At 39.9% G+C, this 27,819-nt stretch overlaps 1 protein-coding gene across 2 annotated transcripts in view; it reads right to left on the minus strand.

Moving 5' to 3' along the window:
• LOC127455525 (rho guanine nucleotide exchange factor 10-like) overlaps nucleotides 1-27,819 on the minus strand; it is a 121,339-nt gene that overhangs the window by 54,744 nt on the left and 38,776 nt on the right. For both annotated transcript variants that reach the window (XM_051723499.1, XM_051723498.1), the window contains 12 exons: nucleotides 27,459-27,515; nucleotides 25,956-26,143; nucleotides 25,265-25,381; nucleotides 20,566-20,677; nucleotides 20,338-20,444; nucleotides 20,136-20,213; nucleotides 19,738-19,917; nucleotides 19,152-19,268; nucleotides 17,507-17,599; nucleotides 16,258-16,428; nucleotides 15,661-15,806; nucleotides 14,394-14,587 (listed from right to left, as the gene is read on the minus strand). In XM_051723499.1, coding sequence (XP_051579459.1) covers nucleotides 14,394-14,587; nucleotides 15,661-15,806; nucleotides 16,258-16,428; nucleotides 17,507-17,599; nucleotides 19,152-19,268; nucleotides 19,738-19,917; nucleotides 20,136-20,213; nucleotides 20,338-20,444; nucleotides 20,566-20,677; nucleotides 25,265-25,381; nucleotides 25,956-26,143; nucleotides 27,459-27,515 — 1,560 coding nt within the window. The remainder of the gene's footprint in view (nucleotides 1-14,393; nucleotides 14,588-15,660; nucleotides 15,807-16,257; nucleotides 16,429-17,506; nucleotides 17,600-19,151; nucleotides 19,269-19,737; nucleotides 19,918-20,135; nucleotides 20,214-20,337; nucleotides 20,445-20,565; nucleotides 20,678-25,264; nucleotides 25,382-25,955; nucleotides 26,144-27,458; nucleotides 27,516-27,819) is intronic.

Consider the following 27,819-nt stretch of genomic DNA (forward strand, 5'->3'; position numbering starts at 1 on the left):
AAGATGGCTGTCAGGATTTCTTCCATTCAGACACAAGAGCATCAGTGAGATCATACGCTGATATTGGTTGATGGAGCCTGGCTCACAGTCTGCGTTCCAATTAATTCCATAGTTGTTCAATGGGGTTCAGGTCTGAGCTTTGTTTAGGTCAGTCAAGTTCTTTCAGACCAGACTCAGTAAACAATTTTATTATAGACCTCATTCTGTGCACAGTGGTATTATCATACTGGAAGAGAAAACAGACCCTTTCTACTTTAAATGTTTGACTAAGGAGATTGTATTGACTGTATGCATCTGCTAGAAATGGGTGTAGCTGAAATAGCCAAATATCCACTTACAGTATTTTGGGCCATATAGAATACATCTGCAAATGTTAGGATCACTGAGTTAGTAACAATTCTTCATTCACCCTTCATCACTCATTAAATATTGTAAGTATTTCACCATAGAGTATATAGGCCTAATTCCAACACCACAGTGTTTCTTTTAGATTGGGTCCATTAATTATATTCTTCTTCAGTGGCTAAGACTGTTTCAGCAGAAACTGAATCCTTGCACTGTGCCTATGTGATATTTATAAACTTCCTTAAACACAGGTTCAAATGAGATTCAGGAAGACTGTACTTTGAGTCTTCAAAATATTGTGCTATACAATAGACTGCTTTGTGCTGCACCACTCTTTCAAGATAAAGAGAGAGAGACAAAGAGGGGGGAGACAAAGAGCAGAAGAAGTGAGAGAATGAGAAAGACAGAGCTAAAGTAATATGCCAGTGACAAACACACACACACACACACACCTATCTTTGACACATAGTTGATTTTCTAATACAAATCAAATACGTTTTTTGCTACCCCAGGACATTTGCTCCAACAAATGAAGAGCATACAAATGAATCCTATAATTTCTTGCTTTAAGTCAGAGTGCTGGAGAACAAACACAGGCAAGGCACTTTTTGGTGCAAGGTTCAGTTTGCTTTTCATGACAACTAAAAAAAAAAAAAAAAAAAAAAAACAAACATGCCAAACATGGTGGTCAGGAGTCAGGGTCAGCCATAGACTCTCACAGGTGGTATTTGTGTATGTACATGTCAATAAAAGTTGTCAGACATCATACATTGTCTGCATCTGTCAGTGTTTGTGTGCTTAGTTTTTTTTTCCCAGTCCGACAGTAGCGCCAAGTTCTGCAAATATACACTACCAGTCAGACAGACAGACAGACCTACTCATTCTTTTCATTACCATTTTCCACATTATAGAATAACAGTCATCAGAAATAATGCAAATGGAATAATGAGATTTATATTGTAGCTTCTTCAAAGTAGCAATCCTTCGCCTAGATTACAGTTCAGTACACTCTGTGTCTTCTTTAACCAATTTCATGAGGTCTCCACATGAGATGTTTTTCCTAAAATCTTTATGCAGATCCCATGTATTCTGGGCACTTCTAGGCTGATTTTCTTTTATCAACCAGGCCAACTCATCAATGTAATTTTTTTTTTACATTACAATTTTAGTAACAAAAAAAAAAAAAAAAAAAATAGATTCATACTTAAGCACCGTTTATATTTGTCTACAAAATTAATTTAAAGTATTATCGATAAGTTTTTAAAGATTATGACAAACACAAATTCAGTAAAGTTTGTCCAAACGTTTGATTAAACGTGTACATTCATCCATTTAACAGGTGCTGGTCTAAATACTGTATAACAGGACTACAATCACTGATGACAGAATGTTGCCATATGTGTGCTAAAATAAGAAGGGTTTTTCTTCTCCCAAACTTTCAGTGCTGAACAGATAAGATGGTCTGAGGTGGTATTTCAACACTTAACAATTCAGTCTTAGTTAAAAACTAAAGACTCTTGGTACTCTTGCTAATTTAGCTGTTCAAGAACTTTCCACATTCCACTGTGTCCATAACAGTGACATCACCTCTCCTCCCGGTAACTTTATTCTTCGTGGTTAATGCTCTAGATTGAATAAGAGCAGTTCCTGCACACAGGGCTTGTTTTCAGTAACCATAGTGGCGACATCAGTCTTTTTCAGCCTTGCTAAGGGGATTTTTCCCCCTCACACAGTTTTTACTCTAGAAATTGCCTTCAAACATTACAGAAAAATGACACAGAGGGTCTGTAAAAACTTAACAGAAACTGTAAAAACTTAAACATCTGGATGGTCTTGTACTGTGCGGTTCAAGTGTGGGTTTTTCATAATAAAATCCCACTGGAATCTCTTCTTTTGTCACCTCAGCTCTACTGAATAGACCACACAATCTAACAGAAAAGTCTTGTTGAAGTCAGCTGTTGAGTCAGTGTGACCCATTTTTTCCAAACCACAAAAACAGGACAGACCAGAAAAGACGTCCTGAGCGCCATATGATTTTAAAAATAATTGATCATTTTATCATGTTTCATTGAAGAACAATTGCAACATGCCTGCATTCATTTCAAAGTGTGTTTTTCTCAAACTAGAGATTTCTAGAGTAAATGCACAACATACACTCACTGAGCACTTTATTAGGAACACTATGGTCGTAATAAAGTGCCCGACGTGGTCTTCTGATGTTGTAGCTCATCCGCCTCAAGGTTTGATGTGTTGTACATTCTGAGATGCTATTCTGCTCACTACAATTGTACAGAGTTACCGTAGCCTTTCTGTCAGCTCAAACCAGTCTTGCCATTCTTTGTTGACCTCTCTCATCCACAAGGTGTTTCTGTCCGCAGAACTTCTGCTCACTGGATGTTTTTTGTTTTTGGCACCAATCTGAGTAAATTCTAGAGACTGTTGTGCATGAAAATCTCAGCAGATCAGCAGTTACAGAAATACTCAAACCAGCCCGTCTGGCACCAACAATCATGCCTTGCTCCAAATCACTGAGATCACATTTTTTCTGATGATTGATGTGAACATTAACTGAAGCTCCCGACCCATATCTGCATGATTTTAGGCACTGCACTGCTGCCACATGATTGGCTGATTAGATAATTGCATGAATAAGTAAGTGTACAGGTGTTCCTAATAAACTGCTGAGTGTAGATATTGTAAAATCCTAATATGGCCACACTTGCCAAGTCAGCACAGCATTATGAATTTGAGACAAAATTCATATTGTGTTGAACTAAAACACATATTTACAGATGCAGTAGAACAGCAAAAATTACAAATGCACAAACAGCAGGAGGTGAAACAGCAGCCATTTAAATCAGCCTCTGACTGGTATCCCTGAGGAAATAGCATAAAAATCAAACTACTAAAGCAGATAGCACAGTAGCACAAGTGCTCAGTGGCAATTTCAAAGCACCTTGCTTTGATTGGTAAAATGAGGAGAAAGAAATGCGTGGTATACTTTCTCACCCTTTCAGCAGAAAAAAGCGACTGCATAATCATGAGAAAGGTTAATCTCACAACAGCCTGGACCTTTACACAGACTCCTTTTGAGTTCTCTCTCTTTTCTTTTTTCTCCTTATCTTTCTCTGTCTTTCCCATTTCTCTGCCTCTGACAGCTTCTCCTGACAAAATTCCATCAATACTTCATTTTGAGGATCTCATATTAAAAGCCACATTTCGATCTAGATTCTGTGAGAAGTGTCAAAATGTGTGAGACGTTGGAAAGCAGGGATGTGCGCTACGACTAATTTGACTGTCGTTTAAATGGAAGTTTTGTAACCGACTAGTCGACTAGTCTAAAGAGAAACCAACCTTCAGAAAACAGTAAAAAAAAAAAAAAAAAAAAAAAGTGTTTGTGACGCATTTAAAATACTTAATCTATTCTAAATCCGAAGCTAAATTCCACTGAAAAGGGGCATTTATCTGCGACGTGCTCACTTGAATTATGATCATTGTACATTAAATACAGAACATGACAGGACTCGTGGAGTTCACGTGATGCCATGCGAGAGACAGATGTGTGAGACACGAGCTCTGCGAACTTTGCTAGTTTTTTTTATTATTTTCATGTTGTGATCAGGTGAGATTCGATACACCCAGTTACATACTTGCTCTTTGAGGTAAATATGGCAAAGAAGTCAAAATTCTGACTCTGGAGACATTAAAAGACACTTACGTGTTCAAGCTGAGGCCTCTGACGGGACTGCGAGCCGGGGACTCGATTTGGATGGCACGTCGGGAGAAGATATTCAGCATCAGTTGTCCAACATGTCGGTGATGTTGACGAAGGTTCTTGCTGACTTGGAGGATCTCGCTGTAATATGTCGATCGATTACGGCGATGGAAACAAAATTCTCCGAGTTGTTTACAAGAGTGACAGAAGCTGAAAGATGAATCGATTATCTTGAGTCATCGGAAAGGGAATTATCCGCTAATCTGCCCACGTCCAAAACAGATTTGGAATTAATTTCGGAAAAACTGGAATATTTCGAAAATATGAGCCGAAGGAATAACATACGAATTGTTGGAATTCCTGAGCACGAAGAGGGCAGAGATATGGTGAAATTCCTGGACGAGTTTTTCCCCGAGTCTGCTCGACATAACAGGCCACAAGCTGGAAATCGAGCGAGCTCACAGAGTCACGGCTCACAGATCTGCTGAGGGAGACAGGCCCCGATCGATTCTGGCCAGATTTCTGAAATCATACGATAAAGATCTCGTGTTGCGCCAGGCGAGGAGCAGAGGGAAGCTTTCTTGGAAGAACCATTATATTTTCTTGTTCCCAGACTTTGCGAATTCCACAAGAGAGAAACGCGATCGGTTCAAGGAATGCAAGAAACTCTTACATCAGAAAAAGATCTCGTTTGCTCTGATGTTCCTGACCAAACTGAGAATAGAAACGAAGAATGGTCGCAAAGTATTTACTTGTCCAAAACAGGCACTCTCCTTTATAAATACATTGGAGTAAGCCATTTGATGTTTCTTATATTAGTGGACTGACTCGCGGTTTAGGGACTCTATTATCTGAGGAAGCTGGGTGCCATTTTTGTTTCTTTTTGCGTTGACTCCGCCTAGCAGCTGGAGTTTGTTTTATGGCATGACTCCGCGGGGGCTCTCGTAGGTGTACATGGACTCTTTGAGTTTAGAGGGATTGACGCCAGTTGGCGCTGTCGTGCGTGGGGTTAATAGGCACGTTTTTCTTTTTTATGTTTGTTTTGTTCCGGGGGAAGTTCGGGGTTTGATTGTTGCATTAATGGGGAATGTGGTCTGTATAATTTTGTTTTTGACACACTCATTTTTTATTTTTTATTATATCATATGTTAATATGAATAAGTTGTCTCTCTCCACATGGAATGTGAATGGGTTGGGGCACCCTATAAAAAGAAGGAAGGTTATTTCTGTTCTTAAGCGCAAGAAATATGATTCAAGAAACACATCTTTCCCCGCAGGAAGCTGAAAAATTTGGGAAGATATGGGGTGGACCTGTTTTCTTTAGCGCTGGCTCAAGTAAGAGCAGGGGAGTTATTATATTGATAAATAAACATCTACAATTCAAATGTCTCAAACAGACTAAAGATAAATTAGGAAGAGTCATTGTTGTGTTAGGAGAAATTCAGGGGCAAAGGTTGATTTTGGCTAATATTTACGCACATAACGTTGATGATCAGGGCTTTTTTATAGCTCTTGAAGGGATGTTGCAAGCTGCTGGCATCTCTCATGACATAATATTGGGAGGAGACTTTAATCTTTTGATGGACTCAGTCCTTGATCATAGTGAAGCAAAAGTGTGTAAACCCCCTAGAGCAACACTGACACTTCACAAGATCTGTAAAAATCTTGGTCTTGTAGATATCTGGCGACTTTTGAACCCATCTGGTAGGGATTATAAATTTTTTTCATCAGTTCATAAGATTTACTCTAGAATAGATTTTTTTTATTTTTTATATCTAAGTCCCTCATTTCATCTGTTGTTGATTGCTCAATTGGAAATATCTTAGTCTCAGATCATGCCCTGGTGAACTTTATTGATATTGCCACATACAGAGAAAAGGAAATCATATAATTGGTGCTTTAATGTATCCCTTTTGCAAAATCCTGATTTCCAACAAATGTTAAAGATTGAAATCAATGTTTATATGGAGACCAACTGGTCCTCAGTATCCTCTGTGGGTGTGGCTTGAAAGGCACTTAAGGCGGTTCTTAGGGGTTGAATTATACAGTATGCCTCATTTATCAAAAAATTCAAAGCACGAGAACTTGGAGTTGGAAGGAAATATTAAAAGTGCAGAGGCAGAGCTGAAGTGCCGTATGTCATCTGATGGTCTCAGAGAACTGACCCGATTGCAATACAGGTATAACACTATTTTGTCGCAGAAAGTGGAGTTTTGGTTGTTCAGGGCAAGACAATCATACTTTGAGTCAGGGGACAAAGCAGGGAAGCTTTTGGCTAGATATATAAAGAAGAGAGAGTCTTTTTCTACCATTCCCTCAGTGAAATCTGCTGGTGATGAAATATTTACCTCAACCATTGATATTAATAATGCTTTTAAAGAATTCTATCTTGATTTCTATAGTTCCACATCTTTGTCTACTGATGAAGATATTAGAAACTTTGTGGAACCATTAGAACTCCCTAAACTGACGAATGAGCAAAAAAACTCTCTTGATTCTGAGATAACCCTGAAGGAACTTGACAAGGTAATCAAGTCCCTACCTACTGGTAAGGCTCCGGGGTCAGATGGTTTTGCCGCTGAATTTTTTAGATCTTATGCTACAGAACTGGCTCCACTTTTGTTAGAAGTTTATACTGAAAGAATGGAAAGCTTCCACCAACCATGACACAAGCCCGGATCAGTCTGATTCTTAAAAAGGACAAAGATCCAAGCAAGTGTAAAAGTTACCGTCCAATTCCCCTGATCCAGCTAGATGTAAAAATTCTGGCTAAAATTTTGGCTAACCGATTAAGTAAAGTTATGACATCTCTTATACATATAGATCAGGTGGGGTTTATTCAGGGTCGTAGCTCTTCTGATAATATTAGGCGTTTCATCAATATCATGTGGTCAGTGGCGAATGATCAGACTCCGGTCGCTGCCATCTCACTTGATGCCGAAAAGGCGTTTGATATGGTAGAATGGGATTATCTTTTTAAGATTTTGGAAATGTATGGGTTCGGGAGTACATTTATTGGTTGGATCAAGTTACTTTATAGACACCCTGCAGCAGCGGTAAAAATAAATGGATTCATTTCAGATTATTTTACTCTGGATAGGGGCACCCGTCAAGTATTTGGGCATTTTATTCCCAACAAATTTGTCAATTAGTTAATTTTGACCCTTAAAACGGTTTTCGAGCGATGTAGACGATTGGGAAGGTTAATGTTATTAAAATGAACTGTATTCCAAAATGTAACTACTTGCTACAGTCTCTCCCGGTAGATGTCCCCCTCTCTCATTTCAAGCAATTTGATAGCATAGTGAAGTCTTTCATTTGGAGTGGTAAGTGCCCCATACTACATTTCAATAAATTACATAGGCCGATATGACAAAGGTGGGCTAGACCTACCCAAGATTTTGTTTTATTATTATGCATTTGGTCTCAGACATTTGGCTCATTGGCCGCTTTCACCTGAAAGAGCCCCTTCCTGGTTCTGCATTGAATAAGAACTTCTTGCCCCTATTTTGCCATTGCACAGCCTTTCCATCAAACTAAATAGAGAAGTTAAATCACACCCCATTATTTCACATTTACACTCAGTATGGACAAAAGTGTCCAGAGTGTTTAATTCAGATATTTATCTAAATGTTGCCTCGAGCCTATGGCTAAACCCCAAACTATGCATTAATAAGTCCCCTTTTTGTTGGTCAGAGTGGATTGCGAGGGGGGATAATTCACTCAGTGATCTTTACGAGAGCGGTGTGATGAGATCCTTTGAAAATCTGGTTCAATATTTTGGGATCCCCAGATCTCAGTTTTTTAGGTATCTTCAGTTACGCCATTTGCTCTGTACTATTTTTAGAATAGCATACACCCCCCTAAAGCAGCAGATACTCTAGGAGTGGTGATTTCTGCTTTTGGAAAAGGCCATGAGGCATCTGTGTATTACTCCTTATTAATTCAGAGTCTGGGGGACGGAGTCTCAACCACTCTCAAGTGTTTATTGGAGAAAGATTTAAACCTGGAATTGGAGGAGAGAGAATGGGCTAGGATTTTAAAAAACATAAAAACTGCATTGAGAGATGTAAGGGTGCACCTTATACAATTCAAGATTTTACATCGGTTCTATTGGACCCCCTCTAAATTGTATAGGCTTGGTCTTAAAGACACACCCACCTGCTGGCGATGCCAATCAGAGGAAGGAGACATGGCCCATGTTTTTTGGTGGTGCGCTGAGATTCAGGAATTTTGGTTGAAGGTACAGAGTGTTCTGTGTGACGTGTTGGGCATTCAGATTTCGTTTTGCCCCAGACTCTGTGTTTTGGGTGATGGGGCGGTCATCGACGTAGGTGATAAATACATAAACAATTGGGTCCACACTAGTGCAATGATAGGTAGGCAGATTGTTTTAAGGGGTTGGAAGTCGGTGGGAGCACCCTCAATTCGGGAGTGGTGCGAGGAGATGGGAAGGGTGGCAGCCTTCGAAGAGGTAACATGTAGATGGCTGGGGATATGGGATTCTTTTATTGGGAAATGGGGTAGATATTTGACGTTTTTGGGGGGCTCTCGCAGAGGGTCTGTGGAGAGAGAGGTATAGTTTAGAGTTGTATGTTTATTATAGGTGTATGTGTATGTGTATATACAGTGCATCCGGAAAGTGTTCACAGCCCTTCACTTTTTCCACATTTTGTTATGTTACAGCCTTATTCCAAAATGGACTAAATTCATTATTTTCCTCAAAATTCTACAAACAATACCCCATAATGACAACATGAAAGAAGTTTGTTTGAAATCTATCCTGTTTCCACTGATCATCCTTGAGACGTTATCTACAACTTGATTGGAGTCCACCTGTGGTAAATTCAGTTGATTGGACATGATTTGGAAAGGCACACACCTGTCTATATAAGGTCCCACAGTTAACAGTGCATGTCAGAGCACAAACCAAGCCATGAAGTCCAAGGAATTGTCTGTAGACCTCCGAGACAGGATTGTATCGAGGCACAGATCTGGGGAAGGGTACAGAAAAATTTCTGCAGGTCCCAATGAGCACACTGGCCTCCATCATCCATAAATGGAAGAAGTTTGGAACAACCAGAACTCTTCCCAGAGCTGGCCGCCTGGCCAAACTGAGCGATCGGGGAGAAGGGCGTCAGGGAGGTGACCAAGAACCCGATGGTCACTCTGACAGAGCTCCAGCGTTTCTCTGTGGAGAGGCCTGTACGGTAGAGTGGCCAGATGGAAGGCACTCCTCAGTAAAAGGCACATGACAGCCCACCTGGAGTTTGCCAAAAGGCACCTGAAGGTCTCTCAGACCATGAGAAACAAAGATTGAACTCTTTGGCCTGAATGGCAAGCGTTATGTCTGGAGGAAACCAGGCACCGCTCATCACCTGGCCAATACCATCCCTACAGTGAAGCATGGTGGTGGCAGCATCATGCTGTGGGGATGTTTTTCAGCAGCAGGAACTGGGAGACTAGTCAGGATCGAGGGAAAGATGAATGCAGCAATGTACAGAGACATCCTTGATGAAAACCTGCTCCAGAGCGCTCTGGACCTCAGGCTGGGGTGAAGGTTCATCTTCCAACAGGACAACGACCCTAAGCACACAGCCAAGATAACAAAGGAGTGGCTCCGGGACAACTCTGTGAATGTCCTTGAGTGGCCCAGCCAGAGCCCAGACTTGAACCCGATTGAACATCTCTGGAGAGATCTGAAAATGGCTGTGTACCGACGCTCCCCATCAAACCTGATGGAGCTTGAGAGGTCCTGCAAAGAAGAATGGGAGAAACTGCCCAAAAATAACTGTGCCAAGCTTGTAGCATCATACTCAAAAAGACTTGAGGCTGTAATTGGTGCCAAAGGTGCTTCAACAAAGTATTGAGCAAAAGCTGTGAATACTTATGTACATGTGATTTGTTTTCGTTTTTTATTTTTAATAAATTTGCAAAGATTTCAAACAAACTTCTTTCACGTTGTCATTATGGGGTATTGTTTGTAGTATTTTGAGGAAAATAATGAATTTAATCCATTTTGGAATCAGGCTGTAACATAACAAAATGTGGAAAAAGTGAAGCACTGTGAATACTTTCTGGATGCACTGTGTGTGTGTATATATATATATATGTGTATGTATATATGCGTGTATATATATGTGTGTATGTATATGTGTGTGTGTGTGTGTATATATATATGTATATATATATATATATATATATATATATATATATATATATATATTATTTTATTCTCTGTAAATGTGTGTACTTATGTAAGACCACTGGGATGTTCGTTTGGGGTGGGGTTCTTGATTGGGGAGGGAAAGTAGTGGGAGTTAATGTTGAATCATTGTATATATGTTTTGTTTTTCTTTGTTTTGAAAATTAATAAACATGTTAATCACAAAAAATATAGAACATGACATGCATTCACTGAATCAACGTTAGTGAATATTTAACAGGCATATTTATTGAAAACAATTGAATGAATAGTGCAGGATCAATGGAACAACCCTAAAAGCCTGTTCTAAACGGAAATCACCAAGTAAAAGTTACTGAACATATTAAAACAGTCAGGACATTGTCGAAAATAATTAACAGGTAGTCTAAGCCAAATCTATGAGAAAAACAAATGTGCTGAAAAGTTGCACGTATTTCACGACGTGCAGTCATAAATTAGCCATTGATCTAATATGACAGTTGTTCTGAAAAGAACGTTAACCAATAACAGTCACGATGTAAAAAAATAAAATAAAAAAAGTTGCTATAGGATAGAAAAAATAGGCCTGTGATGTAGCCTGCAATAAACCTATTGTGTTCTAAACATGATGTGCACACAGAATAAAAGATAGTTTAACCTGTTAAGCAGTTGGCACCTAGTTGAAAATAGCTTTACTAATCAGCAGATTAAAAAAATGGCATACCTAGTCTAAAACAGTCATTTTCTAGGCTACTTACTCAAAAGAATAAATTATTTGATGAGCAAAACACGTCGACATGGTCGACGGGACTTGACTCACCTGAGGTGGCTATCCTGCGCTTGAAAAAGCCCATTCAGTGGAAAAATAACGTACAAGCATGCACAGATTTAAAGAAAACTCAAATGTGAAAACATCCATAGGGACTTTCAAACGTTTGAAAAGCCGATTCCCGCACCACCACCAAAGTGTTTTCATAACTACTTTGCTGAGTTTGCTTGTCTAGTGAGAGGATATTTTCCTGCTCGCGCCGTGAGAGGGAAGCTCGTGGAGCCTGAGGTGAAATTAAACTCTGTATCTGCTCCAGATATCCTCTTTTTTTAAATAATATTTGTATTATTAATTCTATTTAAAATATGTAACATTAAAATGACAGTAATTTAAGTGCAGCCTCTGTAAAAATATAAAGCCAAACGTAAATGTGTAAAAATGATGATCAGTTTAACGGTGGCAAATATTAACTGACTAGTAATTCCAGTGTCGACTAGCAGCATCAGAACCGTTTAGTCGACTAGTCTCGCACATCCCTATTGGAAAGCGCAGTGAACTGTGTCTAACGGCAGTATCTTCAGAGCCATATTTTCCATTACATAACAATGGAATAATCCGTGACATACAGTGGTGTGAAAAAGTGTTTGCCCCCTTCCTGATTTCTTATTTTTTTGCATGTTTGTCACACTTAAATGTTTCAGATCATCAAACAAGTTTAAATATTAGTCAAAGATAACACAAGTAAACACAAAATGCAGTTTTTAAATGAAGGTTGTTATTATTAAGGGAAAACAAAATCCAAACCTACATGGCCCTGTGTGAAAAAGTGATTGCCCCCTAAACCTAATAACTGGTTGGGCCACCCTTAGCAGCAACAACTGCAATCAAGCGTTTGCGATAACTTGCAATGAGTCTTTTACAGCGCTGTGGAGGAATTTTGGCCCACTCATCTTTGCAGAATTGTTGTAATTCAGCCACATTGGAGGGTTTTCGAGCATTAACTGCCTTTTTAAGGTCATGCCACAGCATCTCAATAGGATTCAGGTCAGGACTTTGACTAGGCCACTCCAAAGTCTTCATTTTGTTTTTCTTCAGCCATTCAGAGGTGGACTTGCTGGTGTGTTTTGGATCATTGTCCTGCTGCAGAACCCAAGTTCGCTTCAGCTTGAGGTCACGAACAGATGGCCGGACATTCTCCTTCAGGATTTTTTGGCAGACAGCAGAATTCATGGTTCCATTTATCACAGCAAGTCTTCCAGGTCCTGAAGCAGCAAAACAGCCCCAGACCATCACACTACCACCACCATATTTTACTGTTGGTATGATGTTCTTTTTCTGAAATGCGGTGTTACTTTTACGCCAGATGTAATGGGACACACACCTTCCAAAAAGTTCAACTTTTGTCTCGTCAGTCCACAGAGTATTTTCCCAAAAGTCTTGGGGATCATCAAGATGTTTTCTGGCAAAAATGAGACGAGCCTTAATGTTCTTTTTGCTCAGCAGTGGTTTTCGTCTTGGAACTCTGCCATGTAGGCCATTTTTGCCCAGTCTCTTTCTTATGGTGGAGTCATGAACACTGACCTTAACTGAGGCAAGTAAGGCCTGCAGTTCTTTGGATGTTGTTGTGGGGTCTTTTGTGACCTCTTGGATGAGTCGTCGCTGCGCTCTTGGGGTAATTTTAGTCGGCCGGCCACTCCTGGGAAGGTTCACCACTGTTTCATGTTTTCGCCATTTGTGGATAATGGCTCTCACTGTGATTCTCTGGAGTCCCAAAGCTTTCGAAATGGCTTTATAACCTTTTCCAGACTGATAGATCTCAATTACTTTATTTCTCATTTGCTCCTGAATTTCTTTGGATCTCGACATGATGTCTAGCTTTTGAAGATCTTTTGGTCTACTTCACTTTGTCAGGCAGGTCCTATTTAAGTGATTTCTTGATTGAGAACAGGTGTGGCAGTAATCAGGCCTGGGTGTGGCTAGGGAAATTGAACTCAGGTGTGATAAACCACAGTTATGTTTTAACAGGTGGGGCAAAAACTTTTTCACACAGGGCCATGTAGGTTTGGATTTTGTTTTCCCTTAATAATAACAACCTTCATTTAAAAACTGCATTTTGTGTTTACTTGTGTTATCTCTGACTAATATTTAAACTTGTTTGATGATCTGAAACATTTAAGTGACAAACATGCAAAAAAATAAGAAATCAGGAAGGGGGCAAACACTTTTTCACACCACTGTATTTATCTGGATGTGTCAGAATTCACAAAGTAATCTGACCACGTTTTCCTGAATATTTATAGAGTACTTTAAATGCCACATCTGGGCTCTTGTTCATTTAAAAATAACATAAGTGTTTTGTGCATTGAGTGTGGTCTACAAAACATATCTCTCCACACACTTCCTTCTATTGTTACAGTTACTTGGCTATTTTAGGTAGTTTGGTTATTTTTTCATTGAGCACACATTTCTGTCAAAAGCAACTTTCAGCAATCTATCTATAATGATATTTCATCTGAAACAAGCTGAGGTTTAATAATTCATGCAAAGAATCAATGGTTATCAGGGATATCTATAGCACATGGACAGAACAATTCACTGCTTGAATCTGCAATCTTTGGACTATCAGTCCAGAACCTGAACCACCACTAGCCCCTCGACCTCCAGGAGGAGCAGAAAATGGCTCTTTCCAACATCAGATCAGACTAAACACATACAAACTGTTAAGTAACTACAGAAATTATAAAAATAATATTCAAGCTTAGTTTAGGGATAAAATGTATAGTTTGTGGGCAAACATTTATCTTTGCTCTGCGAAATTCTGTGGATGAATAAGGCGTGGGCGGACGTTGAGCGTGTGTGAAACCAGCAAAAAACATATGGCCAAGCAGCCTCTTTTTAATGCTGCACTTTATACTCTGCGAGATTGATGTTAAAAAGAAAGTCGCCGCTAAAATGATATCCTTGTCAATTGTGAATATTCAGTGTAGCTGTGTATGAAGCACCACCCACACAGAGTTCACTGCCAAACCAAGCAAATTCCTATTGGTCAACATAGTGAATTTGCCAGTTAAAGTTCAACAAACTTGAACTCCACGCTAAATCAGCTAGGGGAAATTCTTCGCCACCTGAAGTCCATTCTGTGAAATTCACAATCGCATGGATTTCCATTGAAATGACTGTAATTCGCTCATGGAATTTCGCTGTGCGAAGGTAAATGTGTTGGTCACTTTATAGGGGTAGGATTAAGACTAGTCTACAATAATTACAGTTAGCTTTATATTAAAACAATAAAAGTCTATAGTGTGTCCTAATTTGAATAGCTGAGTAAACGTGTGTGTATTGTGTACATGCATGTTTCTGTGAGTGTAACATGAACATACTAGGTTTAGCATTGATGACGACTTTCTCTCCTGAGTGTGAGGGGGGAAATCTGGCAGAGTCACCCATGTCCTCATTGGAGCCAAACTCCACAACCTCCACCAGACTCAAAGGCACACTCCACTTGAGCAGGAACCTCTGTCCTGAGGGAACATTTGCACTTCCTGCTCCCACACTTACACCATCCTGAGAAGAGCTGGAGAAAGACAGAAACACTTAGAGGAAGGATAATTCTGTGGAGAAAGAAGCCTAGCACCTGGTGGAAAGGTTTAGTTCACCCAAAAACAAAGACTCTGTTAATATATAGTCACCTTCATGTCGTTCCAACCCTTTATGTTGTTATTTTTCCATGGAACACAAAAGTAGAAATTTTTCATGAATATGCAGCTCTTGCCAACAAGGACAGTTCATAGTAACCACGCCTGTCAAGCTCCAAAAAAGGAAAGGGGAAAAACACTATAAAACCATTTTTTAATACTGTAGAAAAAGATAATCAGTGAATAGTGATTTACATTTTTATTTGTTCTTCACACAAATCTATTGTATGGCTTCAGAAGACTTTTCATAAGGAATATAATGGACAAATTATATGGACTGCTTTTATGATAATTTTATGGTGCTTTTTTAGTGGTTGTTTTATCTCTTTTTTGGAGCTTGACAGACATGATCACTATGAACTGTCCTTGTATGGCAAAAGTTATGTAAAAATTCTTCAAAAATATCTACTTTTGTGTTGCATGGAAAAAATAACAGCATGCGGGTTTGGAACGACCTTTGAAAGTAATTAATGACAACATTAAAATTTTTAGGTGAACTATTTCTTTAACTTTGGGCTTACAGTGTAAACAAAATACACTAAACAGACAGATCATTCTGGCTCACATGAGATTGGGCCTGACCTTTGATTCTAAAGATCTAGATATTAAATATTTCTGGGAGTGATGCTAGGCTAAACGGTTTCTTCAGTAACTGACTGACATTAAGGCAACATTTTATGTCGGAGCTCACAAAGTTTATAGTACATTTCGATTTGTTAACATTAGTTAACTACATTAGTTAACATGAACTAACAATGTACAATACATTTGCAGAATGTATTAATCTTGGTTATTGTTACTTTCAAAATCTACTAACAAATTTTTTTAATTAAAAGTTTTTTTGTTAACATAAGTTAATGCAATATGAACAAATTATATGGTTCATTGTACCTAATTAATTAATATTAACAAATGGAACCTTTGTGTAACTAATGTGTGTAATGTGTCATACCATCGGTTGGGGGTGGCACACATGAGCACGTCATTCAGAAGAAAGACTCGCCGTTCCTTAGTCTTAACGATCTCCCCGTGATCGTTATAAACGGTTTCCACCATGTCATCAGAACGAATCAGATAACGGCTGCCGCTGCTCAGCAGCTGAGAAAGAGAGAGAGACAGAGAGAGAGAGAGAGAGAGAGAGAGAGAGAGAGAGAAGCAGAAACGGCAATAAAAGGATTGAATTGAGGATTAAATATTCAAGGGTGCTACTCTGTCATAGTCATTCATCAGCACAGTTGACACTGAACACTCACACATGCCTCAGCCCAGTCCAGTGTGAGATCTGAGTTTAGGCTGGAGTAAGACAAAACATTGGATCCCCAGATGGTGTGAAGTTGATATCAGTACAGCAGGGCTTAACTAAAATCAGATACACTCTAGGTTTAACTCTGCTGCTTGAAACACCCACTGCCAAATGACACAATTTGACTATGCGCACATACACACACTTTCAAACAATGGTTCTGAGCTGAACTACTGCCATCTTTATCTTTCAAAGCAGAATTACCACTTTATAGCCCATCTCTCAGAGTAGAGGGGGCTGCAGTACCTTATTGAGGTAATGTTCATTCATAGCCTTAGCGATGTGTCTGATCTCACAGCGCTGGTCAGCCTCTCTCTTCCTCTCATTTAGTTTTTCAGAAAGCGTTTCTAGTTCAGTGAGAGCCATCTGAAGTGGAAGACGGTCAGGATGACCTACTGGCGTGTTTTTCAACATATCCTACAATGAGACAAAGAAATGTAACTTTCAGCAAGCTTTTCAGTACATTTACAGTTCTTGCCATTAATTAGAGTCATCAGTGATGGTTTAACTGTTAAAAATAAAGTGGAAGACTGAAAACCTCACTGAAGCTGTTTTGCCTCTTAGTTCATGACTATAGTGACAACATATGAAATTATTGTAGCAGGGATTTAGATCTGAAAGAAAGAGGCGCCCCCTTCTGGTCTTCATCACATCTGTAGCACCTGTACTTTCTTATTCATAATAGAGCAGTAGCATGTTTAAGTGGGTGTGTGGCCAAATGTCCATACAAGGATGGTAAAGCCTGAAACCTACATTGACGAAACCAGCCAATGGTCCGCACAATAGTTGCGTTTCCACTATTGATCCAAATGAGGGTGTGCTAGTGCGTGCCAGGGCCAGTTGCGTCCCCACTGTCACTTTCGGGGCTTTCTTGGGGCCAACGGACAATGGCCTTTGGCCCGGCGATTACCCTTGGGCTAAACAAGGCCAACTGGGCAGTGAGGCGGGGTCAATGTCAAAGGCAGAGTTTCGCGGAACTTGCCAGGCTGTGTATCCAGCACAAAATGGTACAGATTTGGCAAAATTAAAAAAATTGTGGGTACAGTACAATTCGGTTAAAACGTTCAATGGACAAAGCAGTGCCCAAAGAAAGAATTTTATAAGGTTTGAGATCATGGACGGTGTGCTGGGACACCATCCCGCTGTTAGTGGAGAGACCACTTGGGACACCAGTCAGTGAGTTGTCAACGCTAACTTATCTGGCTAGCTAGCTAATGTTTACAAACTATTTAAACTCAATATTCTAGATAACATGATACCTCAGCTTGAGCCTCCCTCTTGCTTATGAAATGGGTGGGGTGTTTGGCGTTAACACCAAGGCGGCATGTTAAGGGTGGATTTTAGGGCAACACTGTGGGGCTATTGACCCAATGGTGGGAACGCAGATGATTTTGGCCCCGGCTGGCCAGTTGATAGCCCTGGCTCGCACTGGCCTGATAGTGGAAAAGTGGCTAATGAAAACATAAGTGTTTGTGAGAAAGAGAGAAATACACACTTGCAGCAGCAGTATGAACTGCGGGAACCTCTGGATAGGCTTCATCATCAGACCATAGAGGGTCAGGCGGTCTTCACTGGTCTCCTGACGATGCTGTGGACAACAAAAACAGCATCACATTAAAATATAATCTCTCACCTCTGTGACCCTGAACACATACTGAAGTCAGGACTAAAGGAAAGAAATGAGTGTAAATAAATAAGAAGCATAAGACTTAACTAAGAATAAAATAAGTAATGGAAGCATTTAATTGTAGATGTTTTGCTGTTAAAGGCAACAACATCACTTCTCATGGGCGGCTCATGGCAAAAGTGCCACCGAAAGAGACAAAAATGCCCCCGAATTTCAAAATATATGAATGATGATAATAATGAGCTATATATGTGATAAAAAAAAAAAGCCCTGCAAATACTGCCCCTTGGAAAAGTAAATTTCTGACCCGCAAACAATGCTCATATTTCTGGGGTTTTAAGAGATAGTTCACCCAAAAAATTAAAATTCTCGCATCATTTACCCACCCTCATGTCATCCCAGACTTTCTTTCTTCTGCTGAACACAAACAAAGATTTTAAAAAGAATATTTCAGCTCTGTAGGACCATACAATGCAAGTGGATTATGGCCAGAACTTTGAAGGTCCAAAAAGCACATAGTAACAGATCAATATTTCAGTCCCTTTTTATTATAAATTCTCCTCCCAGCCCAGTAGGTGGCAATATGCACAAAGAATGCAAATCAGCAAAAACAAAAGAAGAATTTTTAAGTGAAAGTGGATATTTATAGTAAAAAAAAGGACTTAAATATTTATCTGTTTCTCATACACACATTTCATATTGCTTCTGAAGACATGGTTAACCAGTGGAGTCTTATGGATTACTTCTATGCTGCATTTATGTGCATTTTGGACCTTCAAATTTCTGGCCTCCATACACTTGCATTCTATGTACCTATAGAGCTTTGTTTGTGTGCGGGTAAATGATGAGAGAATTTTCATTTTTGGGTCAACTATCCCTTTAAGACTTGTAATGTGAATGTAGGGGAGACTGGGTCTAGTTGTCACACTTTTTACTCCAGTGAATATTTCTCAGGATAGGTTTATTTTTTTAAAGTCAATATTTGCATAGCCACATACTGTACCTTGAAGTCTTGGCCACAAAAAAGCTATTGAACATGTTCACCACTATTGCACAGCACAAAAACATACAGATCATTGAACACATGTTGACAACTTGCCCCAAAAGCCTCTTTTTAAATCTATGCCTATATTAAGCATACTATGGTTGACCCTTGACTTGGTGTATGTCAGTGTGGTTATATGACGTTAGTGAAAACTTACTTTGGAGGATAGAATTCATAAAACATCATTCTAATTTAAAAGAGTTTTGAAATAGGTGTTTGAAACCAACATACAAAATCTCTGCTACAGAAAACACACATTGGTGAAATTGGACTTGTAACTCCAAATCTTATCTTTACTTAGATCTAGCCCCTGTGTCAACCTCATCATGTGACAACCAGTTCTGGTATCCCTTAAAAAGGTTTGAAATATTTCATAAATGACATTACAGAACAGAGCAGAACTGGTTCACATGTCATTACTGCACCAAAGGAATTTTCTAGACTATATCTATTCTAGAGATATCTAACCTTGAGGAAGTCGAGGAAACAGGGCTTAGCAGCACACGCCTTCCGCACCACTCCCATCGCCAAACTAAAGTTATTCACATATTCACTGTATGCATCCAACACCATGGACTTGGAAAACTGCAGAAGAGAGAGTGACAGAGGTGAGGGCAGTCATGAGATATACAGATTTATACTGTGACAGTGGAAACCCTAATGCTGTTTTTTTGCTTTGTTTCCTTCATGAACTACATAAGTTTTACTGGTGTAGTATGAGAGAAACACTTCACAAACAGCTGCTTATGGGTGGAGAGGGTTTGTGCATGTAGAAACTTAGATGAAAGGGTGTGGTTTGTAATCAGTACATGGAAGTTTTGGAGTTTACAGCCTAAAACAAGGCATGATAAGCAGAAAGATATTTTTATAATGCCTTTAAACTCACTGACCCGTAAGTGCAGTTAATTTAAAAGACACATAGAAATAGAAAGAAATGTATGATTTTAAGGTATGATAATAGAAATGTATGCTGCTTAAGATGATCTGTGTTGTCCACATTCCACATTACATCCACATTTCAGTATCCATTCAGTTGTGAAATGAAATATCTCACAGATGCGACAAACACGTCTCCAATTATCTCCAGCTCATCCCAGTCAGATACACGGCTGGCCAGCGCCATCTGGAACATAGCATGGCACTGCAGGATCTCCCGAATCCGATAAAACACCACCTTACACTTGCGGTCACTCAGTAACTGTGGCTCAATCTCTGACAGTGGTTTTTCATATTGCTGTGAAGTGCAGAAAATGTAGGAAGAATTTACGGTTTTTAAATGAATATGCAGTGAACCAAAACATTCCACAACAAATAATAAAATGTATTGTTTGTTCTCTCATCTGTGTACTGCAAGCAGCATAGAAAAAGTTTTAAATTGAAATGCATTCAATAACAAACTGTCCACTGAATGTTAAAACAGCACAGGTAAAGGGAGACAAAAACAGCACAAACCTCTAAAATTCTCTTCAGAGCTTCCAAATAGTTCTTCTCGCTCTCTAGAATCTTTTCAAGAATACATCTCCTCATCAACTGTTTACATACACATAAAAAGCCCATAATCCAGGTTTGTAAAACTTGCAAAAAGTGAATAAACATTTTGTGTGATCATTTCTGATAAATTTTGGTAAATTTGTTTGTTTGTTTGAGACAGTACCTGGTGCAGAGAGAGTCCGTCAGGTGCAGGCCCCAACACTGGGTCGACATTAAAACACTCTACCTCAATGAAAAGATCTGACTCTTCAAAGCAGCTGGGTTTTTTCTCTGAAGGAAAAAAATAAGGATTAAACAAATGAATTATGTAGAGGCATTTTAAACAAGACAGCAATAATTTTTAAGCTCTTTCACAAGGCTGGAGGTTTTAGAAGTCGGCCTGGCTATTTACCATGACAGAGAGATTTTGTGCGGATGAAAGATCGTCCCCTTCTCACCACCGCTTTGGTTTTCTGCAGACCTTCTTTAGTTCCATCTTTGGCTGCTTTCACAAACCGCTGCATCTGTAGCATATTCATCATGATTCAGCTGTGAGCTCTCTACTACCATAACTTATAACAATAAGACTTCACATTCATTTTGAGAGCCATTAGTCCTGCATTTAAAATAAAATGATCCTCACACCGTGGAGAAGAACTATCAAAGTAGGACATAAGATTTCAACAAATCATGCATTCAAGCTAAATGTTGAGTTGTGAATGAACAAACACACAATGGAAAGATGTTACACTGACACCAGATCACACGACTGATGGTTAAGATGGCGAGGGTGAATGTGGAGAGTGATGAACAAATAAGGGAGACAGCGACTGCAACTGCAGTTCAGCAGTCTGTCAAATTGTCAGTCAAATCATGCCCATTTTGTTGACAGCTTGGTTTTTATTTCTACACCGTTACACAAGGTAGTCCTGACAACAGTGAAATTTCACTAGGTTCAAAATAAAAATTCTAATCCTCATAACTGTATATTAAACATCAAATATTTTGATTGGCTGTGATTGTGTGGTATTGTGCAGCATGTCTGACGTTCAGTCTGGGTAGACAAATTGCTTGTCCCCTGAAACCTGTTGCATTGCTTTTGGTTAGTACACTAGTTCTGCACCAGCAAGTCGACTATTAAAAACACTACTCAAATATCACAAATTGATTTTACTTTGCACATTTTCCTGCCGTAGGCAACACTGAATTATCCTGTACTTTCCCTCTGAATCTCTTACCAAATCTTGCATTTAAAATTGAGTCCACTTGGGGGGTGCTGTGGATGTGTGTCATCGAGGTGTTGGATGAAAGGAGATATCATAGCATCTTTGTGTGCTTTCAAGCAAAGCCAAGTGTGGCAAAACATGAAATATTTTGATTCTTTTTGAATTCTACTGTATTGGCATTCATTTCTTGTTGGATTCATGCAAACCAACAGAGAAGGATCTGTTTTTATGGTAGAAATGAAATGTGAAGCAGTAACGCACATGATAAGATAAGAAGCTTATCATGTGCGTTAAATATCTGAACACGGGCAGAACGCATTTTTATAAAAAGCCAACTTTCACCACTTGTTTTTCTGAATAACATGTGAAATTATAAAATTTGATCGCCTTTTTATGTAGACTCAGAGTTTATATATGTACATTACCCTGATGCCGTCAGTATTGGTTTCTACATAAGATCTGGATGAGTGAAAATGTTTTTTACTGTTGTTTTTAAATATTTTTTTTATGAATATTGTAAAAAAAAAAAAAAAAAAAAAAAAAATCAGTAACGTTTGTGAATAAAACAAAATATAATTTCCACCTATGTGTCATTCTTGATATTTTTAACTAACATTTTAATTTACAAGTAATCGATGTTTTACTCGACTACAAAATTACTCAAAAATCATAATATCATTGTCAGGGTTGTGTGTGTTTTGTTCCATGCCATGTTTGTTCCTGTCATGTGATCTTGTCATGTGGTCCCCTGGTCGTTTCCCTCCATGTTCATGTATCTTGTTTTCATTGGTTTATTGTCTTGTTAACTCGTTATCAGTTCTAGTTTGTCATTGGTTTAGTTTATTAGTCTTGTTATCTTGTTTATAGTTCTGTCTGTTCATTGGTTGTCTTGTTACCCATGTCTGTATATTTAAGCCCTCATGTTTGCCATTGTCTCTTGTCAGGTATTGTTAATGTAACATTGTTTTGTGCAATGAAGTCATTTATGTTTTGGATTCACATTTTTGGTTATCACTTATGTAAATAAATGCACTTGGGTCTTCACATCATCATCGTCCTCGTCTGCCTGTCATTGCTAAGCGTACTTGTTATAGAATACCTGACCGACCAAAATGAACCCAGCAATCCAGCTTCTTCGTTTACGCCAGGGGAATCGTCCCCTGGAGGATTATGTAACGGAGTTTTGTGGTCTTTGCTACCTTGTCGATTTTAATGAGATTGCCCTCAAAGACTGTTTTCGCTTTGGACTTAATGAGCCAATCTCTTCCCTGATGGCAGGCAGTCAGTCAGAGTACACACAGCCTGGCTCAGTATATCGACCTTGCCCTACTAATTTGTAGTTCATCGTTCACTGTGGGGGTGGTGGCCGCCAAGCCAGAGTCCCGCGTCATGGCCACCAAGCCAGAGTCCCATGTCATGGCCGCCAAGCCAGAGTTTCTTGTCATGGTTGCTGAGCTAGCGCCATCTTTCGCCCCGGATCCTGAGTATGCTCCATGCCATGTCACAGCAACTCTTCAGCCTGCTCCATGCCATGTCACACCCACGCCTGAGCCTGCTCCATGCCATGTCACAGTCACGCCTGAGACTGCTCCATGCCATGTCACAGCCACGCCTGAGACTGCTCCATGCCATGTCACAGCCACGCCTGAGACTGCTCCATGCCATGTCACAGCCACGCCTGAGACTGCTCCATGCCATGTCACAGCCAAGCTTCAGTCTGCTCCATGCAATATCTCAGGTTCACCTCTGGTCAACGAGCCAATGCCTAAGCCTGCCATGGTCAACGAGCCAACGCCCACATCTGCCACGTCCAATGAACCAGCGTTGCAAGCCTCGTCCGTCCCAGAGCCAGTGTTGCAAACCTCGTCCGTTCCAGAGCCATCTCTCACTGGGCTGTTTAAGTTTAAATTGGTTCCTGCCCTTGTGCCCACCCTGAGTCCTCCTGATCAGCTGGTTTCCCCCAAGCCACCGGCTCGATCATCGCCCTCTGAGATATCCCAGACACGGAGAACTTTTGAACCTCCGACTCCGCCTAGACCCTCCGAGCCCTGGACTCCGCCTTGGCCTGTCGATCCCTCGACATCACCTTGGCTCTACGTTCCCTCGGCTCCTTCAGCTTGTCGGCTTTACCGGGGTCCCTCATCTCTCCAGCTCCCCCTTGGTCTGTCGGTCACCTGGCAACGCCTCGTCTCTCCAATCCTTCAGCTCCACCAGAGACCTACATCCCTACGGCTCCGCCTTGGTCCTCAGTCCCACTGGCTCCGCCTCAGTCTTCCGATCTCCCAGCTCCACCTTGCTCCTACGAGCCTCCGGTGCCGCCTTGGTCCTCCCTGCCTCTGGCTCCACCCTGGCCCTACTAGCCTTCAGCTACTCTCCTGGTATCCAGTTCTCCATGGTTTTGCCCCTCGAGCCTCTCACAGCTCTGACTTCCATGGCTCCGCCCCTCAAGCCTCTCATGGCTCCGCCCTGTCTCACCAGGCTATGCCCCACACCTTGTTTCACCATGTTTCCATATCATGCCACGTAACCACGTCAAGTCGCCACACCCCCCAGCTCTCTCTTGAGCTATGTGTTTTTGTTTTGGGGCATCGGGAGCCACCCCTGGGGGGGATATGTTAGGGTTGTATGTGTTTTGTTCCATGCCATGTTTGTTCCTGTCATGTGATCTTGTCATGTGGTCCCCTGGTCATGTGATTTCATGTTTCCCTCCATGTTCATGTGTCTTGTTTTCATTGGTTTGTCTTGTTAACTCGTTATCAGTTCTAGTTTGTCATTGATTTAGTTTATTAGTCTTGTTATCTTGTTTATAGTTCTGTCTGTTCATTGGTTGTCTTGTTACCCATGTCTGTGTATTTAAACCCTCATGTTTGCCATTGTCTCTTGTCAGGTATTGTTAATGTAACACTGTTTTGTGCAACGAAGTCAAGTCGTTTATGTTTTGTTATGTTTTGGATTCATGTTTTTGGTTATCACTTATGTAAATAAATGCACTTGGGTTCTTCACATCATCATAGTCTTTATCTGCCTGTCATTGCTAAGCGTACACATTTCAATCATATCATGATCCCATTTTTCAAATATTAAATAGTAGAGGTAGACCGATATATTGGTTTTTACAAATAATCTGTGCCAGTAGTTGCTTTTTTGGAACTATTGGTTACAATATTCATCCATATTTTTTTCCTCACTTCAATGCATATTTTGTTATTTTGATTAGATAATCAAGTGTTTTAAATTGAAGCGAGGGCATGAGAAGAAATATGCGACTAAATGGAAACATAAATAAAAAACCTTACACCTCATTGAACCTCATCTGGTGAAATATATAGGTTATAAAAAGACTAATTTGGTTAATACTTAAATATAGATCATTGTAACAGAGCTATGTCATTTTAAAATTAAGAGTCCTCAGTGTGGTTTGGGCTTGTTTATAGTTAAAAGTCCCACATTATGCACCAAATCTGAATTTGTTTGGTTGAACAATACACTACATCTGGGATTTTATTCATTTTTGGACTATTGTAGCCTCTGTGTCTGTGTCAATATAGTAAGGAAAGGCTAAGAAAATTTTGAGGCAGTCACTGAGGGAAAGAGTCATATATCAACAATGTTTCCACTAAAAAAAAAACAGAATGACATGCAAAGCCACACATCGAGGGAGGATAAATGAGAGGGAAAGATCACTCTCCATAAACGATGACAGCTACGATGGCAAGTTTCACCCACAACACACAAACAGAAGCTTAGTGTGGATGGTGGTGAAGGGATTTGGGTTTGAACAGAGGAAGCCCCATCACCAGCACTAGCAGCACAGAGAGGAAGGGGCACCTCCAGTAAGATAGACAGCTGTCAGTCAGGGCTAACCCACATACTCTTTTCTTTTACCTTCTGTTCATGTTTGTGTTTGAGCTGCTGCAGCTCTACTGTTCCCACTGTGTTTGCCATGAGATCTCGCATCTTTCTCTCATAGTGCTTTTTCAAACGCACCAGATCTTCAGACAGCTGAACAGAGGCAGAGAACGAGTTACTGCACACAGCCTCACCAATTAATTTTAACCCTCACTCACACACACTTTAATAAACTCACACAAATCCCTCTGTATGATCAGTAAGCAAAATATTACAACATGAAGGCTTTGGAATTTTCACCCTAAACGTGTTCTGCTAGTTCAAACAAACTAATACCTTGGCCAGACATTGACATAAAAACTCAAACACCCGGTAACATTCCCTAAAATAAGCACTCACTCTACTCAGCTACTGAATCAGCACCCACACATACAAGCAAAACCACTACCCACATTTTAAAGCTTTTCCAACTGTTTCTAAATATTAATTGGACTAATATAAAAAATGAAAAACCAAGTATTCAGACATATTTGCAACTGGTTACACACACTCAAAGGGCAGGTCAGAAATTTTCATTCATACATGTTGTCAATGTTTTTAGCTGCTCAAGAAACAGTTTTATTTTACAGAAAGAGAGTATACCAGCAGAACGAGAAGAGACAGATAGAGAGAGAAAGAAAGAAAACAGAGGGAAAGATAAAGAAAAAGTAGTAGTATAAATACACACATGTGTTTTCTTGCTGGGTGCACGGCCCCTGACAAATGCATCTGGGAGGCCATTCTCTTTATGTCCATTCTCTGTGTCACTTGCTTCCTCATAGCTCTCAAACTCACTGGAACTCCAGCCGTTATCCAGTGAGCTGCTGCCGCCATCCTCCCCGAACTCAACATCATCATAGATCATCTCATCTGGGTCTGACACACACAATTTTCACATTATACCAAAGCAGTTCCCAATTCAATTCCTCATGTTTGGCACTAGCCAGAGCAGCAGAGCCGGCAGTCACATGACACTTATTACTGTTTACTGCTGACTGGACAAATTTTACTCTCATTTCCATTTCTCTCACATTTCTTAGACTATGGTGTGACACACACTCTGAAAGGTTAAATTGGATTTTGTGGCTTTTATTCCATATCTATTAACTTTGAATCATCTATTACCTTGTCATTAATAAGCAATTGTCCATATCTATTAACTTTGAATTCTATATGGTAGTGTTAGAGGTGTGAATCTTCACTGGCCTTGCAATTTAATTTGATTACGACTCAAAGGGTAATGATTCTATTACAAAACGATTCTCAGTGTATCTTGTTATCCAATTTTGTATCAATAGACACACTCAATATTAAACAGTACTCAATTATTCATTTAGAATTAATCGACCCCTAGCCTACAACTAAAACCACAACTATCAGTTGCTGGTCCAGGATGGCTACATGAGATATCTGCTTCTGAGAGAGAGCAGATGTCAGCTTCTCATTTCCACAACACAGGTGATAGTAAAGTGACACAAATAGCAGGGTTGCTGCTTAAGAAATCAATCAAGCATCTCGTATGTGCACAAGTGAGAGACCGGCAATGAGCAACAGCCAAAGAAAGGGAGCGCAAGAGGAGAGAAAGACAGGAGACAAAAAAAATCACCCACATCTCCCGAATCACCTTCTATTTTCAACAGTTTTGTAGCACGTCTTTCATGTTGTTTGTTGACGTGTTTTTACAAATAAACTCTCCTGTTGCTATGTGTTTTAGTTTGTGAATTAATTTCAGGATCATAGTTTTAGTTGCAGACGATGGTCATGTGGTTGATACTTCCGGTCTGCAATCAGTCCTGTAATGTGTGCTTGGCTTTAGGATATGCATGTCTCACCATTTGTTTCTACCATGTCACTCTGTCTCTGGTGCACACATAAGCACTACTGTGCTGCCGTGGTTTAAATACAGAATTTATTCTGAATTTTTGAGAATCGATTCAGAACCGTTGGAGAAAGTATTGCGATGCATCAGAGAATCGATCAGAGACTCCCACCTCTAGTGTACTCTGACAGGTTGACAAAATTAACTTCTTTTAGATATACACATTTAAAATATATAGTCTCTCTCTCTCAAGAGGACATAAGACAAGGAGACTTAAAAGAGAAAACTGTGCTTGTCAAGCATTTTCATGGGGTCTTTAATAAATACATCACACAGTAAGAGAAGATAAAGAAAAAGACGAGATGAACGCACCTGTGGTGGATCCAGAGTTCTCTCTCGGTACATCATCATAAATAACTTCATCTGGACCTTAAACAAACAGAAACATGCAAACACATGGCTTGAAATCTCAATGTCTAACCAAATCAAAGCAGTGCTCTGTGAGAGTCATAGTGTGAGAGCAGTTCTTCAGTGAAAAGGAAGGAAATGTCTGGGATTCTCTTCAGAAACAGGAAGCACAGCTGAACAAGACTTGCAAGTCTTTATACATATATTTACATGTAAACAGAAAACACTTATGAAAGACTGACCAAAGTGTACACAAAAAGATGTGAATCGTTGTAACCAAATATCTGGCACTGCCGTTGATATTTAAGTGCTGCTAAATGGCTGG

Source organism: Myxocyprinus asiaticus, chromosome 17 (assembly GCF_019703515.2).
Source record: "Myxocyprinus asiaticus isolate MX2 ecotype Aquarium Trade chromosome 17, UBuf_Myxa_2, whole genome shotgun sequence".
In the NCBI taxonomy this organism is placed as follows: domain Eukaryota; kingdom Metazoa; phylum Chordata; class Actinopteri; order Cypriniformes; family Catostomidae; genus Myxocyprinus; species Myxocyprinus asiaticus.